At 46.3% G+C, this 18326-nt stretch overlaps 1 protein-coding gene across 1 annotated transcript in view; it reads left to right on the plus strand.

Moving 5' to 3' along the window:
* LOC106547948 (transducin-like enhancer protein 1) overlaps positions 1–18326 on the plus strand; it is an 83806-nt gene that overhangs the window by 42551 nt on the left and 22929 nt on the right. Inside the window, exons 8-12 of the mRNA XM_087703312.1 lie at positions 512–528; positions 5025–5126; positions 7992–8036; positions 10675–10833; positions 17507–17639. Coding sequence (XP_087559438.1) covers positions 512–528; positions 5025–5126; positions 7992–8036; positions 10675–10833; positions 17507–17639 — 456 coding nt within the window. The remainder of the gene's footprint in view (positions 1–511; positions 529–5024; positions 5127–7991; positions 8037–10674; positions 10834–17506; positions 17640–18326) is intronic.

Here is an 18326-nt window from a genome sequence, read left to right on the forward strand (position 1 = left end):
ACCTCATAAAATCAGATACAGCCCCATGATGCTTCGCGTCACGGCTGCCCTGTATAGCGACACGTTTTCCTGGTCGTAAGTCGAGGACTACCCGTATTTCTTAGATTATCGGCTGCAAAGGTTTACCCATGTCAGTGGTCGAGGAGAAGAGAATTTGGAGTCCTTTTTGTTGCTAATCACCAGGTCCCACTTATTGCTGGCCCAAGGAGGCAAATGCTAGCATTCCAATAGAGATCATTTTAGGGGTGCAACTTTGACAAGGAATGAGAAAAAAAATGCATCAATTTTAGGGGGGGGGCTCCTCCTTCCCAAATGTCCTTGAAACCGCCCCCCCCCTTTCCTCCAATTAAAGAGGCGGAGTGCAACCCCGTAATAATTTAATTTTCACCGTTTGTGGGAGAGTGTTTTTATGCACAGTTTGCAGGCGGGATGGGTGGTGTTTTCTTCGTGTTTTGATACTAAAACCCTTCTCTTCTTGCCTTGTTGCCGTTCCGTGTTGCCATGGCGACAGAGAGAGACCCCGGACCCGTAAGTCTCTTTGCTTCCCCCACCCCATCCTTTCTTTCTCTGCACCCTGCCCCTCCCAATTGTTTCTCCTTCCTTCGAACCCCCAGCGGGGAAGGGAGGCTCTGAACCAGAGAGAATAGGAAAAGGCTGTTTATCTCCCCAATGGAGTATGAATGTGTGTGTGTGTGTGTGTGTGTGTGTTGTATTGTATTTGTGCTGATAAATAAATAAAGGGAGACTAGTATAGATCTATTTCAAGCTATTTAGCTCTCATCAGCTAGCCATACCCTTACTGGGATTAGAACCTGTGCTTCTAATTTGGGCATTACAGGGGTTGTGACTTTAAATACACACACACACACACACGCACAGACAGACAGACAGACGTATGTATATATGTGTGTGTATGTGTGTGTGTGTATGTATGTGTATATATATATATATATATATACACACACACACACACACACATACACACACACACACACACTCATACAATATATATATGTGTGTGTGTGTGTGTATATATACATACATACACACACATATACACATACATACATACATATATATAGTATGTATTGTATTTGTGCTGATAAATAAATATAGATATATATACATATAGTATATATGTATATCTATCTATCTCTATATGTGTGTGTATATGTGTATATATATATATATATATATATACACACACACACACACACACACACACACACACACACATATATTGTATGTATGTATGTATGTATATATATGTGTATATATATATATACACACACACACACACACATACATACATACATACATACATATATATATGTATGTATATCTATATCTATCATCTATCTATCTATCTATCTCTCTCTCTCTCTCTCTCTCTCTCTCTCTCTCTCTCTCTCTCTCTCTCTATCTATATATATATATATATATATATATAAATATATCACAAGACTCTGATAAAGATGTAAGTAGGGTGATGCTTGCACAAGACAATGAGAACCAAGAAGCTTGTACAAAAATCCTATAATTTGAAATTTGCTTCGGATTTTTTGGCCTTTAATTGAAATAATTGGAGACAATCAAGGAATAAGGACCAAGACACTTGCAAAAACATCTGACAATCTGAAATTTTCTTAGGGTTTTTTGGCCTTTAATTCAAATAATTGGAGATAATCAAGGAATAAGGACCAAAACGCTTGCAAAAACCATTTGAAATTTGCAGGGGGTGGGTGGGTGTGTTGGCCCTGAATGCAAATAACTGAGGCTCTTTCAGGACCCGATTCTGCAGGCTGAGCCCCCGACCACTTTTTTCCACTCAGAGCCCCCTCCGAAAACGTCTACACTCGGGGTGACATGTTCATCAATCCCGTACAAGATTTTTTTTTTCCTTGCCAAGCAAAGCAAGAAGGCAAAATCAGAAAAAGGAGAAATGACAAATCAATGCTTTGACTTCCTTTATTAAAAAGCGTTGTGATCACGTTTTAGGACGTTTTCCCATTCGTTTTCCCGAAAAATTGATATTTCTGTTTTTTTGGGCAAAACGATGCCCATAGAAAATCACCGATTCACCTAACGACTGCCTTGCTTGCTTAATGACCCCTGCAAACAAACAAACAAAAACAACAAAAAAACAGATTGTAAACTCAGCTCAATGGTGCAATCTGCCCATGTTAATGACCCTTCACTGTTTGCGTCCTTTGTGGTCGTAACTCGAAGACTTACTGGCAGCAGAGTCAGCACAGTGCGTGGAAACAGCCTCCCGCTCACACAGAATTTTTAGCGCACGTTGTTTCCCCCACCCTATTTCGTTTGTGGTTGTCCTCTCCCTGCCTGGCAAACCAAGACAGGAGGAACCCTGGCTTGGCTTTACCGCTATAGTGGGCAGGGGTCTTGGGGGGGGGAGGGGGGTCCCAGCCCCTCTTGTTGTAGGTGCTCCATTCTGCACTTCATTTTATTGGGGGCGCTGAACTCTCCTCTCCATTGAACTCGTCTCTGCAGCCTTTCCACACACACACACACACCACACACACCACACACACGCACACAAATCCATTTCATGAATGAAATATGGAAAGGATGACAGTCTTGTTTGTTTTACAAGTTCATTGATGGAACTGTGAAATGATGGGCCTTTTGTTTTTAAAATGGGATTTAAGGCTGCGCTTGGGAAAAGTTCTCTGTCTTGTAAGGAGCCTGGACTCACTTAACAGTGAGATTGGCAGCATATAAATATGATAAATAAATAAACAAACTTCCCTTCCCTCTCTATTTGCTTCCCTTCTCTTCCTTTCCCTCTTCCCTTCCCTTCCCTATCTTCCTTTCTTTCCTTTCCCCTTCCTCTTCCCTTCTTTTTCCTTGCCTGTCCATTCTCCTCTCCTCCCAATTCTTTTCCCCTTCCCTTCTTCATCAATTGCTTTTCTTTCTCCTCTACTTTTTCCCCCCACTCTTTAGTTTGCTTTTCTTCCTTCCTCCCAAGTCAACGATGGGAAGGCAGATGTACTTAACAACCGTGTTACTATTAGTAATCCACTGCAGTGATTCACTTAGCAGCTGTAGCAAGAAAGGTCGTAAAATGGGACAAAACTCACTTAACAAGTGTCCCACTTAACAACAGAAATGTTGGGCTCCTTTGTGGTCATACAGGTGAGGACTACCTGTATAGACTGTGTTTCTCTGCTAAATAACCCACAGATTTTTCACAGCAGGTTAAACTAGAGTAAAACGGCAATAGAATGGAATGGAATAGAGCAGAACAAAACAGAACAGAACAGGATAGAATAGAACAATAAGGGATAGGATAGGATTGAATTGAATTGGGGATAGAATAAGGGATGGATAGGATAGAACAGAATAGAATAGAATAAGGGATAGGATAGGATAGGATAGGATAGAATAGAATAAGGGATAGAATGGAATGGAATAGAATAAGGGATAGAATAGAATAAGGAATAGAATAAGGGATGGAATAGAATAAGGGATGGAATGCAATAAAATAAGGGATAGAATAGAATAGAATAAGGGATAGAATAGAATAAGGAATGGAATGGAATAGAATAAGGGGTAGAATGGAATAAGGAATAGAATAAGGGATGAATGGAATAGAATAAGGGATAGAATAGAATAAGGAATAGAATAAGGGATGGAATGGAATAGAATAAGGGATAGAATAGAATAAGGAATAGAATAGAATAAGGGATGGAATGGAATAGAATAAGGGATAGAATAGAATAAGGAATAGAATAAGGAATGGAATGAAATAGAATAAGGGATAGAATAGAATAAGGGATAGAATGGAATGGAATAGAATAAGGGATGGAATGGAATAGAATAAGGGATAGAATAAAATAGAATAAGGGATAGAATAGAATAAGGGATAGAATAGAATAGAATAAGGGATGGAATGGAATAGAATAAGGGATAGAATAGAATAAGGAATAGAATAAGGGATGGAATGGAGTAGAATAAGGGATAGAATAGAATAAGGGATAGAATGGAATGGAATAGAATAAGGGATGGAATGCAATAAAATAAGGGATAGAATAGAATAGAATAAGGGATAGAATAGAATAGAATAAGGAATGGAATGGAATAGAATAAGGCGTAGAATGGAATAAGGAATAGAATAAGGGATGGAATGGAATAGAATAAGGGATAGAATAGAATAAGGAATAGAATAAAGGATGGAATGGAATAGAATAAGGAATAGAATAGAATAAGGAATAGAATAGAATAAGGGATGGAATGGAATAGAATAAGGGATAGAATAGAATAAGGAATAGAATAAGGAATGGAATGAAATAGAATAAGGGATAGAATAGAATAAGGGATAGAATGGAATGGAATAGAATAAGGGATGGAATGGAATAGAATAAGGGATAGAATAAAATAGAATAAGGGATAGAATAGAATAAGGGATAGAATAGAATAGAACAGAGAATAACAGAGTTGGAAGGGACCTTGGAGGTCTTCTAGTCCAACCCCCTGCTCAGGCAGGAACCTTCAGATACTTGATGTTCCTCAACCATGATTTGTAAGTCGAGGTGTAGTGGTTTACTGACCATTAGAAGTTACAGCAGCCCTGAAAAAAGGGACTTATGGCTACTCCTCCCACTTACGACCGTTGCACATCCCCACAGTGACACGGTTAAAAATTCAGGCACTTGGCAATCAGCATGTCTATGTGGCATCTGTCCTGGGGTCCTGTAGTCCCCAATTGTGAGGTCCCCCCCATCCAGATTCCAACACGCCAAGTCAATGGGGGGGGGGAGCCAGTTCATTTAACAAGCACAGGGTTCGCTTAACAGCTAAAGCGATTCACTTAACAACCGTGCCCAAAAGGTTGCAAAATCGGGGTATGATTTCCTTAACAGCAACCTTGCTTAGCGATACTGGAAACGATTGTGGTCGTAAGTCAGACGCCGGCTGTACTTTGAGGGGGGGAAACCACTCCTTGGCTTCGCGTGTTTATCTGAATGCTGAGGTTTATGTCCCTCCGGCTTTCTCTTCTGCAGAGCTCTTTAATGCTGTCGAACGGAGAAAGGATGAGAGCCATTTCGGATTACTTGAACAGTAGCAAAAAGAGGAAGTCGGAAAAAGAATACGGCACGGATTACGTGAGTGGCTTCCCTTCTTGGAGCACGCAGGCTTTGGGAACAAGGGTGTTCCGACCGAGGCTTCCCGAGAGCATGAAGCAAACTCCTGGTCCTGACAAAAAAACCCTTTTATTGATTGATTGCGAATTCCGCTCCTTCACATCCAGCAAAGTCTTTCCAGGGAGGATTTATGGTCACAGACCTTATCTGGCTTGGAGAGCTGCCAGGCCGAGATCTGCAAAGCTTGGCAACGAACCAATTCAGCAAACTACTATGTCTCCTGCAAACTCCACTCCCCTTTTGCTCCTCTTTTATTTCCTCTGGGAGGGGCCATTCATCGTCCACCTGTAGCCTCGTGGCACGACAAAACCGCGCTCGACTAAAGCGCGCCCGATTAAACCGCGTCGCTGACGTCATCAACAGGGCGACAACAGCCAGCGCGGAGAAAGAAGGGCGCTTTAAATAGCGCTTTGAAAGCAAACCGATTCAAGTTAAGGTAAGGGTTAGGTTTAGGGTTAGGGTTAGGGTTAGGTTTAGGGTTAGGTTAAGGGTTAGGGTTAGGGTTAGGGTTAGGTTAAGGGTTAGGGTTAGGGTTAGGTTAAGGGTTAGGGTTAGGGTTAGGTTAAGGGTTAGGGTTAGGTTAAGGGTTAGGGTTAGGGTTAGGGTTAGGTTAAGGGTTAGGATTAGGTTTAGGGTTAGGTTAACGGTTAGGGTTAGGATTAGGGTTAGGTTAAGGGTTAGGTTAAGGGTTAGGGTTAGGTTTAGGGTTAGGTTAAGGGTTAGGGTTAGGTTAAGGGTTAGGTTAAGGGTTAGGATTAGCTTTAGGGTTAGGGTTAGGTTAAGGGTTAGGTTAAGGGTTAGGTTTAGGGTTAGGTTAAGGGTTAGGTTTAGGATTAGGTTTAGGGGGGTTAGATTTAGGTTTAGGTGTTAATTTTAGGTTTAGCGTTTACAGCGTGCTTCTGTCTCCGCGCTGTTGTTGCGCTGTGATGACATCAGCTACGCAGTTTCGTCGAGCGCCCTTTAGTCGAACGTGGTTTTGTGGTGGAACCCTGTGGCCTTACTCCCAAGTCGACCCCTGTTCTTTAGCTGTTCCCTTCATCTGGCCACTCTGCGCATGCGCACACTGGGAACAGGCTCCAGCTGTTATTCTGCCTCACTGATGCCTGACTCTGAAGGCAGCTGGCAGGCCGCAACAGAAGGTTTGGGTGCAACTGAACAACTTCTCTGCAATCCAGATGTTTTGCAAGTGGGTGACGGCGTCGGATTGTGTCATCGGTTGCCTAATGTTGCTACCAAAACCTGGATATTTTTCCTCCCTTCTAAAACTTGCAGCTCAGATTACAGGTAGATTACAGATACAGGTAGTCCTTGACTTACGACCACAATTGAGCCCAAGATCTCTGCTGCTAAGCGAGACAGTTGTTAAGTGGGTTTTGTCCCATCTTATGACCTTCCTTGCCACCGTTGCTGAGTGAATCCCTGTGGTTGTTAGTAACACGGTTGTTCAATGAATCCGGCTTCCCCATTGACTTGGCTTGCCAGAAGGTCGCAAAAGGGGGTCACATGACCTCGGGACACTGCAACCGTCATAAGTATGAGTCAGTTGCTAAGTCTCTGAATTTTGATCCCACGACCATGGAGATGCTGCAATGGTCATATGTGTGAAAAATGGTCATAAGTCATTTTTTTCAGTGCCGTTGTAACTTCAGACGGTCACTAAATGAAGTGTTGTAAGTTGAGGACTGCCTGTAGCATATTGGACAGGTAATTCTTGCCTTAAAGCAACTTGTTTAATCACCGAAATTACAATACCACTGGAAAAAAAAGTGACTTATGACAGGTTCTCATACTTAACGACTTGTGGTTACAGGATTAAATTTTGGCAGCCAGCCATCCACCAGCATATATTTAATATTTTATATATTTACCAAATGCATTTGATATGATCGCAGTGTCCCCAATTCATATGATCACCATTTTCAACCTTCCCAGACATCTTCCAACGAGCAGAGACAGTGGGGGGAATCATATTCGCTTAACGACCATATGATTCACTTAACAACTATGGTGATTCCCTCAACGACCACGTGATTCCCTTAGCTACAGGGATTTGCTCAACGACCGTGTAATTCCGAACTGATGTGTTTCGAGGAACAACCATGGCAAAAAAAAAACAGTCATCAAATCATGCGTGACTCACTTAACGACCGTATTGCCCGGCAAGGAAGTTCTGGTCCCAATTGTGGTTATAAAGTCAACAATTTTTTTTGCTGTTCTTCGGTAGGTTGCTCCTTTAAACGGGCTCCTGCTCCAATGAGCCAAATGTCCCCTCTTCAGTTTGCATCCCACCCACCCACCCACCCTGCCACCCACCCACCTCCAGCCATCCTGAAATAAATGGTTCCACCACAAAACCGCAGAGGACAAAATCGCGCTCGACGAAAGCGCGCATTTGACGTCATCACAGCGCGACGAAAACATTGCGCTGTGATCGAAAAATGTAAAAATAAAGCGAAAACCTTACCCTAACCCCCCCAAACCTAACCCTAAACCTAACCCTTAACCTAACCCTAAATCTAACCCTAAACCTAACCGTTAACGTAACGCTAAACCTAACGCTAACCCTTAACCTAACGCTAAACGTAACCCTAACGCTCTAAACCTAACCCTTAACCTAACCCTAACCCTAAACCTAACCCTTACCTTTATGTGAATCAGCTTGCTTTAATTTTAATTTTATTTCAATTTTTAATTTTTTTCGTCGTGCTGTGATGACGTCAAATGCGCGCTTTCGTCGAGCGCGATTTTGTGCTCCGCGGTTTTGACGGGTCACGAAATAAATCTCTTTTTTTCTGTTTTTCTGCCCTCCCTTTTTATTTCTTTCAGGGCAGCGATGGGGAGAAAAGTGAAGACAACCTGGTGGTGGATGAGGTTTGTGGGACTATAATTTATTTTATTTTAGAAAATTTATATTGCTGTCTACTCCCTCCAGTCGGCTTACACAGTATATACTGGGGGCGGGGCAGTTTAAAAAATGCTTTGAAAAGCAAGAAAGCTGGGGGATGGGGGTCTCTTGGCACATGGAGGGGGTTAGACCAGTGAATTTAGGGGGAGCTGGAAGGGTGGGATATACACTGAAGCAACACTGAATGGCTTAAAGGAGCAGTTCTCAACAATTGGCTGCTTTAAGATATTGTGGACTTCAACTCCCAGAATTCCCCAGCCAGCATGGCGGAGTACTTAATGATCTTTATTGTCTCCTTCAACGGGGGTCTCCAACCTTGGCGACTTTTAAGACTTGTGGGTTTCAACTCCCAGAATCCCTGGGAAGAAGAGCTGGCTGAGGAATTCTGGGAGTTGAAGTCCACAAGTCTTAACGCGGCCATGGTCGGAGACCCCTGCCCTTCAGTAGGAAGCGGGGTGGGCTTGATGATCTTCATTGCTCCCTTCAGTTTTACAATTCCAAGAAAGGGAGGTAGCAAGGGTCTTGGAAGAATGACACACACACACACACCCCAGTGGTGTCTGGGGAGCCGAGGTGGCGCAGTGGTTAGAGTGCAGCACTGCAGGCTACTTCAGCTGACTGCAGTTCTGCAGTTCGGCTGTTCAAATCTCACCAGCTCAAGGTTGACTCAGCCTTCCATCCTTCCGAGGTGGGTAAAATGAGGACCCAGATTGTTGGGGGCGGATATGCTGACTCTGTAAACCGCTTAGAGAGGGCTGAAAGCCCTATGAAGCGGTATATAAGTCTAACTGCTATTGCTATTGCTAATTCTGGAAGTTGAAGTTGAAACATCTTAAGGTAGCCGAGTTTGGAAAAAAACCACTAGCTTTAAAGGATCTATTGCCGCCTGAAATGTATTCATTTATTTATTGGATTTATAATGCTTTCTTATATTCTGTAGGACATATAGCCAGTCCTCAACTTACAGAAGTCATTCTTTGAACAGTGACCATTCAAAGTTGGTGGTGAGATTCAGCCAGTTTGGGCGAACCGGTTCTTATATTACTGGCTGGCCCCGCCCCTTCCTGCCCGGCTCCTTCCAGGAGTTCCCTAGCAGTCCATTTTTGCTACTAGGAGGCTGCAGGGAAGCCACGCCCACCATGGCCACGCCCACCCAGCAGGTCATTAGGGCAGAGAACCAGTTGTTAAATTATTTCAATCCTACCACTGTATTCAAAGTTACAACAGCACTGGAAAAAATGACTTCTGAGCTTTTTTTCACAGTTATGGCCATTGCAGCATTCCCCCCGTGGTCACGTGGTCAAAATGCAGTTGCTCAGCAACCGACTCTCATTTATGACGGCTGCAATTTCTCAGAGCCCCGTAATCCCCCTTTGCAACGAGCAAAGTCAAGGGGGAATAACAACCATGTTACTAACTAAAAGAAGAGGGAGTCAAACTATTCTCCAAAGCACCTGAGGGTAGAACAAGAAGCAATGGGTGGAAACTAATCAAGGAGAGAAGCAACTTGGAACTGAGGAGGAATTTCCTGACAATGAGAACAATTAACCTGCTTCCAGAAGTTGTGAATGCCCCAATACTGGAAGTCTTTAAGAAGATGTTGGATAGCCATTTGTCTGAAACGGTATAGGGTTTCCTGCCTAGGCAGGGGGTTGGACTAGAAGACCTCCAAGGTCCCTTCCAACTCTGCAATTGTATTGCATTGTACTGTAACTTAACCGCTGTGGTGATTCACGTAACAACTGTAGCCCACCCCCAAAAAGTCGTAAAATGGGACAAAACTCACCGAACAAACGTCTCACTTAACAACAGACCTTTTGGGCTCAATTGTGGTCGCAAGTCGAGGACTACCTGTATAACCTACCTTCTTCCCCTCGGCCTCACAGCAGCGACCCTGTTGGGTGAGTGAGGCTGAACCTGGGAGTTCAGTGGATGACATTGGGGCACGCCACTCAGTCTCGGCCTAACCTACCTCGCAGGGTTGTTGTGGCAGGCACCAGCTGCCATCTGCAGCTTTCAGAGAAGAGGAAGAATTCGAATACAATATAATGAGTCGGGATAAAACGGTGTTCCTCAAACTAGGCCGCTTGAACCCCCTGAGGACTTCAACTCCCAGAATTCCCCTGTTGGGCTGAGGCATCCTGGGAGTTGAAGTCCACAAGTTGCCAAGGTTGGAGGCCCCAGTCCTTCAGTAGGAAGCGGGGTGGACTTGATGATCTTTATTGTTTTATTGAGTTAGGCTGAAAGAGATCAGCAAGCCTAGGTGACATTGGGGCACTCCACTCAGCCTCAACCTAACCTACCTCGCAGGGTTGTTGTGGCAGGCACCAGCTGCCACCTGCAGCTTTCAGAGAAGGGGAAGAATTCAAACACAATATAATGAGTCAGGATAAAACGGTGCTCCTCAAACTAGGCCGCTTGAGCCCACTGAGGACTTCAACTCCCAGAATTCCCCTGTTGGGCTGAGGCATTCTGGGAGTTGAAGTCCACAAGTTGCCAAGGTTGAAAAACATTGTGGGGTGAATAATGAAATATGAGGGGACGAGGGCAGAAAACAGGGAGATGAGGAAGACTAAAACCTAACCTCTCTTCCCCCTCCCACAGGATCCTTCTTCGCCCCACAGCGTCCAGTCTTTCTCCTCCCGAGAAAATGGGATCGATAAAGCCACTCTGCATCGGAAAGAGCTGGGCCACCACAGCCCCACATCCCTGGCGTCTTCCAGCAGTGCCTCCCCAACTCGTCCCGCCAAGGAGCTGACCACAGTGCGTCACAAGGAGGGAGGGGTTCCTGGGTGTGCAGGGGTGGGGGCAGACCACAACTTCCGCCTCCCCCAGGCAGATGCGCCGACACATCGTGCAGTAGCATCCCTGTTTGATGCTAATTTTCACCTGCACCCGGTGCCTCCCTAGAGGTTGTGGGACTACAATTCCCAGAAGCCTTTGCTGCCTGCCTGGGAAGGTTGGAAGGGCAGGATTCACATATGGGGCAGGGGGGACACCAGCTTGGAGAGAGTGCGGGGTCCTTGGTTCCCTCTGGTTGTTTTTCTTGAAGACATTTCATTACCAAACTAGGTAACGCCATCAGTGTTAGAAGGGAGTGGTGTTAGGGAGAAGGGAGGGAAGGAAGGAAAAGAGGCGGAATGTGGAATCTTTGGTGCTTGTTTTTCTTGCAGAACTTTCATTACCCAACTAGGTAACGTCATCAGTGCTAGAAGTGGGTGTTTATTCTCATTTTCTAGAACTAGGGGCTTGCCCTGTCAATATTGGGGTAATATCGGTGTGAATGGTGTTTTGTGATTCCTTGATTGGGGTTGTTGTTTATTGCTGACTTGTTCGGAAGTTGTTTAATCGGGGTATTGTTCACTTCTTGATTGTGGGTTAACAGATGTGAATCTGTGCTTACCTGGGTGTTGATTGCTGGTGGGAAAGGTGTTTTGGCCTTTTTGTTTCCTCTTTGGATTTTTGATTGTCCCTTTCCAACGGTATGAAGATGTTGTCTATCTCTATGTGCCTGTTGATGACCCATTCGTCTGACGGCCAGGCTTACAGGAATTCTCTAGCATTTTTGGACTTTTCGGCTTGGTCTAAGATGGTCACCGTTTCCCGGTTGGAGAAGGGAGCTTTTCACATCTAGATCTTCCATTAAACCAGTGTTTTTCAAACTTGGCAATTGTTGTGACCTGCCGGCAGCCGGCAATTTTCAAATGCATGTGTTGTGGCCTGCTGGCAGCAGAATCGGACAGTGAGGAGGTTTGGGAGGAACATGGGCCAGTCCCGGGGCTGAGGAAAGCTCAGACGAGGACTCTGCGTCAGAGGCAGAGAGGAAATTAGCCAGCAGTGAGGCAGAGGAACAGCTGGAGCCTGTTCCCAGTGTGCCTGCTGCCAATTACCTCCCACAGACCCATTAGATCACACAGGGTCGGCCTCCTCCGGGTTCCGTCTACCAGCCAATGCCATCTGGCTACGACCCGGGGGAGGGCCTTCTTTGTGGCAGCTCTGGCCCTTTGGAACGAGCTCCCCGCAGAGATTCGGACCCTCACCTCTCTCCAGGCCTTCCGAAAAGCCGTCAAAACATGGCTGTGCCGGCAGGCCTGGGGTTGACGAGTTCCCCTCCCCTCTCGACCTGTGTGGCTGTGTGATTCTTGGCTATTTTAACTACTTGTATTGTGTTCTATGTTCCCTTTCCCCCCCCTTTGAGTTGTTCGCCACCCTGAGTCCCTCCCGGAAAAGGGCAGCATATAAATAAAACAAATCTAAATCTAATCTAAATCTAAATCTGCACCTGCGCAGAGCTGCCAGAAGAGAAGAAGAAGTAAGAAAGCAGGGTTGACTTAAAAGTAAAGCCACACCTGGGAGGTGATTGGCCCCTCCCACAGGAAGCAAAAGAGGAACAAACGGGGAGGGGGCTTTTGCAGGAAACAATTTGTTTCTTCGGTACGGAAAGTTCTGTTTGGGATTATAAGAGACTCTGTGCCACGTTTTGCTGTGTTTGGAAGCTAGTTATCTGGCAGCTCTCCAAAGCGAGATAAGGTGCGTGCGGATAAACATTCCTCTGGAAAGACTGTTTGCTAAGCCTTGCTGACTGTGAATGAAAGGAATTCACAATCGTGTAAATGAAAGAAGTTTTGTCGGGACCAAAACTTTGCCTCTTGCTTTCTAAGGAACAGAGTGAACCTCAACTCCCAGAATTCAATTCTGGGAGTTGAAATTCACAGGTTTGAAGACTTAGGAGTGCTGAGAAACACCTAGATCAGTGATGGCAAAACTTTTCTTGGCTCGCGTGCTAAAAGCAGGGGGAAAGTGCAGGGTGGGAGCCGTGTGCGGGCATGCCACACCCATAATGCAATGCGCGAACCCCAGCGCGCATGACCAGCGCGAACCCCCCATTTTTTGCATGCTTTTTTCGCCCTCCCCAGGCTCTAGAGCAGTAGTTCTCAACCTTCCCAATGCCGTGACCCTTTAATACAGTTCCTCATGTTGTGGTGACCCCCAACCAGGGGTGGGTTTCAACCGGTTCGCGGCGGTCCCTGCGAACCGGTTGGTCGGCGAACCCGGAAGTAAGTAACTTCCGGGAACGGCGAAGGGCCCACCCGCCCGCGCTCCTTACCCGGTTTTGACGAGCTCTGCGCTTCCACGCATGCGCAGGACGCATACAGCGCCTGCGCGATCCTCCAGGAGCAGCTAGAGCATCGCACAGACGCTAGTACGCATGCGTGCGCTGCACGCATGCACGAGGACACCGCTGGCCCCGTTCCAACTGAACCGGTTGGAACGGGGCGAGAAACCCACCCCTGCCCCCAACCATGAAATATGTGTTTTCCGATGGTCTTAGGCCACCCCTGTGAAAGGGCAGTTCGACCCCCAAAGGGGTCCCGACCCACAGGTTGAGAATCACTGCTCTAGAGGCTTTATAGGAGCCTGGGAAAAGTGAAAACGGCCCCCCCTGCCCCCTCCTTGGAAGGGAAGTTCTTGAAACCTCTGGAGAGCCTCCGGGGGTGTGGGGGGAGACTGTTTTCGCCCTCCCCAGGCTCCTATAAAGCCTCTGGAGCCTGGGGAGGGCACAAAATGACCTCAAAAAAAAGGCTGAAGTCAGCTGACAGGGCAAGGCCTCGTGTGCCCTGACAAATGGCTCCGCGTGCCACCTGTGGCACCCATGCCACGGGTTCACCATCCCCGATCTAGATCCAAGTGAGGCCGTCAAATCAAGCCAGCTGGTGACCGGATATCAATTTATCCATTAGGACAAAACAAGGCACAATGCCTTAGAGCCCCACAAAACATTTTAATCATTTTAACGTTTTAAAAATTAAATGCAACAGTGCATTTAGCGACCTTTTGAAGTTCTGACGGCACTTTTGTCAGTCCCGTTGTAACTTGGAACGGCCGCTCGACGCCTTGTCGTAAGTCGAGGACTGGCCTGTATGAGCCCAAAGCCCCAATTTCACAGTACGGGAGAAGGGCTTTAGGCAACAGCTGTTTTCTGCTCCCTCGGCCTTCCGTACTTAGCTTGCAAAGAGAGAAGGGATGTGGGTTTGTCAGGATCCCTCCCCCAACCTCAGGGCTGGAGGGAGGCATCCCTCAAACGGCTCTCTTGGGGCCCCCGGAGGCTTTCCAGACCCTGATTTTTGGCAACGGTGGCGCCAACAGCTGCAGGAAAGTTTGGGGAAAGCCGGCTGCTGCTGCTGGAATTTCCACATTTGAAGACATATCTGACTTCTCACCCCTCTCCCTTGCAACTCTCCTGGCCAGCCCCCTCCTCCTCTCTGGCAAGATGCCCCCAAAGTCCTGTCCTTCGTCCAAGACTGAAGCTTTGCTGTGGCGAGAATGCCAAATTCTGGAAAGCCTTTTATGAAGACCTCTGTTCTCTTTCCTTTTTCTCTTCCTTTCCTCTCCTCTTCTCCCCTCCTCTCACAGTACATCCATTTCATTAACCCTTTCTTTTCTTTTCTCTTCCCTTCCTTCTCTTTCCCTTCCTTTCCTTTCTTTCCCCTTCCTTTCCTTCTTTCCTTTCCTTTCCCTTCCTTTCCTTTCTCTTCCTCCTTTCCCTCCCCTTTCTTTCCTTTCCCTTCCCTTTCCCTTCCTTTCCGTTCTGTTTTTGCAACAGCTCAAATTTTACTGTGTGTTTTTCATCCCCTGGATCTTATCTACCATGCCTTACAACTAGCTGTTGTAATTTCCTTTTTACCCAATCAGGTGTCACTCAGCTCTTCTTTATGGGCTGCTACAGGTAGTCCTCGATTTGCAATGGTTCACTTAAGGACTGTTTGAAGTTACAACAGCACTGAAAAAAGTGACTTAAGATCATTTCCCACCCCTACAGACACTGCAGCACCCCAGATGTGGAGACTCTAGAAAGAGTGCAGAGAAGAGCAACAAATATGATGAGGGGACTGGAGATTAAAACATATGAGGAACGGTTGCAGGAACTGGGCATATCTAGTTTAATGGAAAGAAGGACTAGGGGAGACATGATAGCAGTCTTCCAATATCTCAGGGGCTACCACAAAGAAGAGAGAGTCAAACTATTCTCCAAGGCACCTGAGGGAAGGACAAGAAGCAATGGGTGGAAATTAAACAAGGAGAGAAGCAATTTAGAACTGAGGAGGAATTTCCTGACAGTGAGAACAATTAAGCAGTGGAACAGAAGTTGCCTCCAGAAGTTGTGAATGCCCCCACACTGCAAGTCTTTAAGAAGATGCTGGATAGCCATTTGTCTGAAGTGGTGTAGGGTTTCCTGCCTAAGCAGGGGGTTGGACTAGAAGACCTCCAAGGTCCCTTCCCACTCTGTTATTCTATTTCTTTTTTCTTTTTAACACTTTCTAACAGGCAGGGCTTCGTTTCAGAGAAGGGCCCTTTGTTTTCCTGGCGTTAGGAGATGAATGGTGGTCGGGAGGCAGATTCCTCCATGTGGTATCTCTCTGCAGATAAATGGAGGATTTGCGCTGCAAGGATTAAAAAGCTTCGTTCGGCTTCTTTGAAAGCAAGCTGCGTTCAAGGTCACCGCCGGGAAAAAAAACAGGCTGTTTTTCTCGCGGCCGTTTCCCCAAGCATTTTACCAAGGACGCCTCAACGCCCACGTTCCAACAATACAGCGTGACCACAATTGTCTGCGGTGGTTCTCAGTATGGAGACACTATCTTATAGGTTGCGGGTGTGTGTGTGTGTCAAACTGGATTTCTTCGAGGGCCAGATCAGCATTGTAGTTCTAACTCCGCAGGCCGGCTGGGGTGGGGGGAGACGGGATGGATGTCTCCTGCAGCACTTTGCTAGGCCAAAATAGGGCGCGGGGAGGAGGGGGGGGGGCTGGCAGAATGCTGCAAGGGGCTGTGTCCAGGCTGAAAACGGGGTTTGGGGGGTGCCACGTGCGGGAGGGACAGGATACACACCCCGTTTTGGCTGCCAGAGGCATTGTGGGCTGGTACTTTGCTATTTCCAGGCTGGCCAGATTTAAGCACCCCTTACGCCACTAAGACTTTAGAAAGAGTGCAGAGAAGAGCAACCAAGAGGATTAGGGGACTGGAGACTAAAACATAGGAAGAACGGTTGCAGGAACTGGGTATGTCTAGTTTAATGAAAAGAAGGACCAGGGGAGACATGATAGCAGTCTTCCAATATCTCAAGGGTTGCCCCGAAGAAGAGGGAGTCAAACTATTCTCCAAGGCACCAGAAGGCAAAACAAGAAGCAATGGGTGGAAACTAATCAAGGAGGGAAGCAATCTGGAATTAAGGAGAAGTTTTCTAACAGTGGGAACAATTAACCGGTGGAACAGAAGTTGCCTCCAGAAGTTGTGAATGCTCCAACACTGGAGGTTTTCACGAAGAGTTTTTGGATAGCCATTCCATCTGGAACGGAATGCTTGAGCTGGGGGTTGGACTAGAAGACCTCCAAGGTCCCATCCCACTCTGTTATTCTATTAGAGCACTATGGAGTGGTATATAAATCTAAGTGCTCTTGCTGTTACGAGTGCAGAGGAGAGCAACAAAGATGATTAAGGGATTGTAGAGAAGCAATGGGTGGAAACTAATCAAGGAGAGAAGCAACTTAGAACTAAGGAGAAGTTTTCTGACAGTTAGAAAAATTAACCAGTGGAACGACTTGCCTCCAGAAGTTTTGGACGCTCCAATAATGGAGGCTTTTAAGAGGAGATTGGACAACCATTTGTCTGAAGTGGTGTAGGGTTTCCTGCCAAACGGGGTTGGACTAGAAGACCTCAAAGGTCCCTTCTAACTGCGTTATTCTATTCTATTCTGTTATAGGTGGTCCTAAGTTTACAAACCTTGTTTTAATGATCGTTCGAAGCCCCAATGGTATTTTAAATTTTTACTTATGTCTGGTCCTCGCACTTACGACCGTTGCAGCATCCCCCACGGTCCCTTGATCAAAATTCAGGCGCTGGGCAGCCGGCATATATTTAAAACAATTGCAGTGTCCCAGGGTCTTATGATCCGTCAATCCATCAGAATACAGCTTGGAAGGGACCTCAGAGGTCTTCTAGTCCAACCCCTTCCTCGAGCAGGAGATCCTGTACCATTTCAGACAAGGGACTGTCCAGTCTCTTCTTGGAAACGATCTCCAGCGATGATTGGAGTGGAGCACCGTTTTGTGACCTTCCCAGCCGGCTTCTGGACCAGTCAATTCAAATTTGATCACACACATTTTTTACAAGTTTGATGACGCAGAAAAGCGGTAAATTTTGGTCAACGTCATTTATCGGTTCATTCAGCCACTTTTGATGTTCCAACTAATCCTGGGTAAGGTCCCAATCCTTAGCTTCTTATAAAAATCACAAAATACAAACAAAAACCAGACAGGAAGAAATGCAAATGATTTTGAGGGCCGGCGTTGCCCTTGGAAAGCTAAGGTGTCAAATATAAATAAATAAGCATTTTACTTTATTCTCTATTTCCATGGAAATAAATAAGCAGTGTTTTGCAGGTAGAAAAAGCAGTCACCCCCGGTTTGAAGTCGAACACCCCAAATTCCCAAGGCGAAGGGACCATGCCCGGATCTTCTGGCACCCTCTCCCAGTTCCGTCCAGGAGTAACGAAGCAGACGGTGGAATCACTCGGTAATCCTCTTCATTTAACGACCCCATAATCCCTTGCAGGATGGAGTCTGGGCAACTGAATGGAGCTAGCAGAGTGTTCGAATGGCCGGATGCCGTTCCCTGTTGCCAATGCGGAGTTTTGTTTGGCAGATATATTCTCATCGTGCCCAGAGAGAAATACCTGCCTCTACCCAGGATCGAACTCACAGCCTCCTGCTTGTGAGTTCTGTGTTTTAATCTTTTTAAATATTTTTTAAATTGCTTTTATGTAAGCCGCCCGGAGTCCTCCGGGATTGGGCGGCATACAAATCTATTAAAATTACAAATTACAATTACAAAATTGTGAGGCGAGAGTTCCACTTCTAGGCCTCTGCACCATCCCCGGAGTCGCTTGGTAATGAGGATGGTGAAAAGGGATGCTGGAAGTGATAGAATCAGGTTTAGGGGGAGATTCAGTGGTGGGTTGCAGGCGGAACACCCCGGTACGGGCATACCAGAGCTTGCCCGGAGCACTGGGTACTGTTCCGGTACGGTGCTCCGGCGGGCCCATCTGCCCGCCCATCGTCCTTACCTGTATTTGAACTCTTCGGCGCTTCCACGCATGACGCTCCACCAAGCAGCTGGAGCCTTGCGGAGGCTCACGGAGGCGTCGCTGGAGGATAGGACGCATGCTCGCGCTCCGTGCATTCATGTGGTGGACGCCGGGCC

This window comes from Thamnophis sirtalis, unplaced genomic scaffold, assembly GCF_051295495.1.
Source record: "Thamnophis sirtalis isolate CommonGarterSnake01/CBP01778 unplaced genomic scaffold, rThaSir2_p1.2 scaffold_1, whole genome shotgun sequence".
In the NCBI taxonomy this organism is placed as follows: Eukaryota; Metazoa; Chordata; class Lepidosauria; order Squamata; family Natricidae; genus Thamnophis; species Thamnophis sirtalis.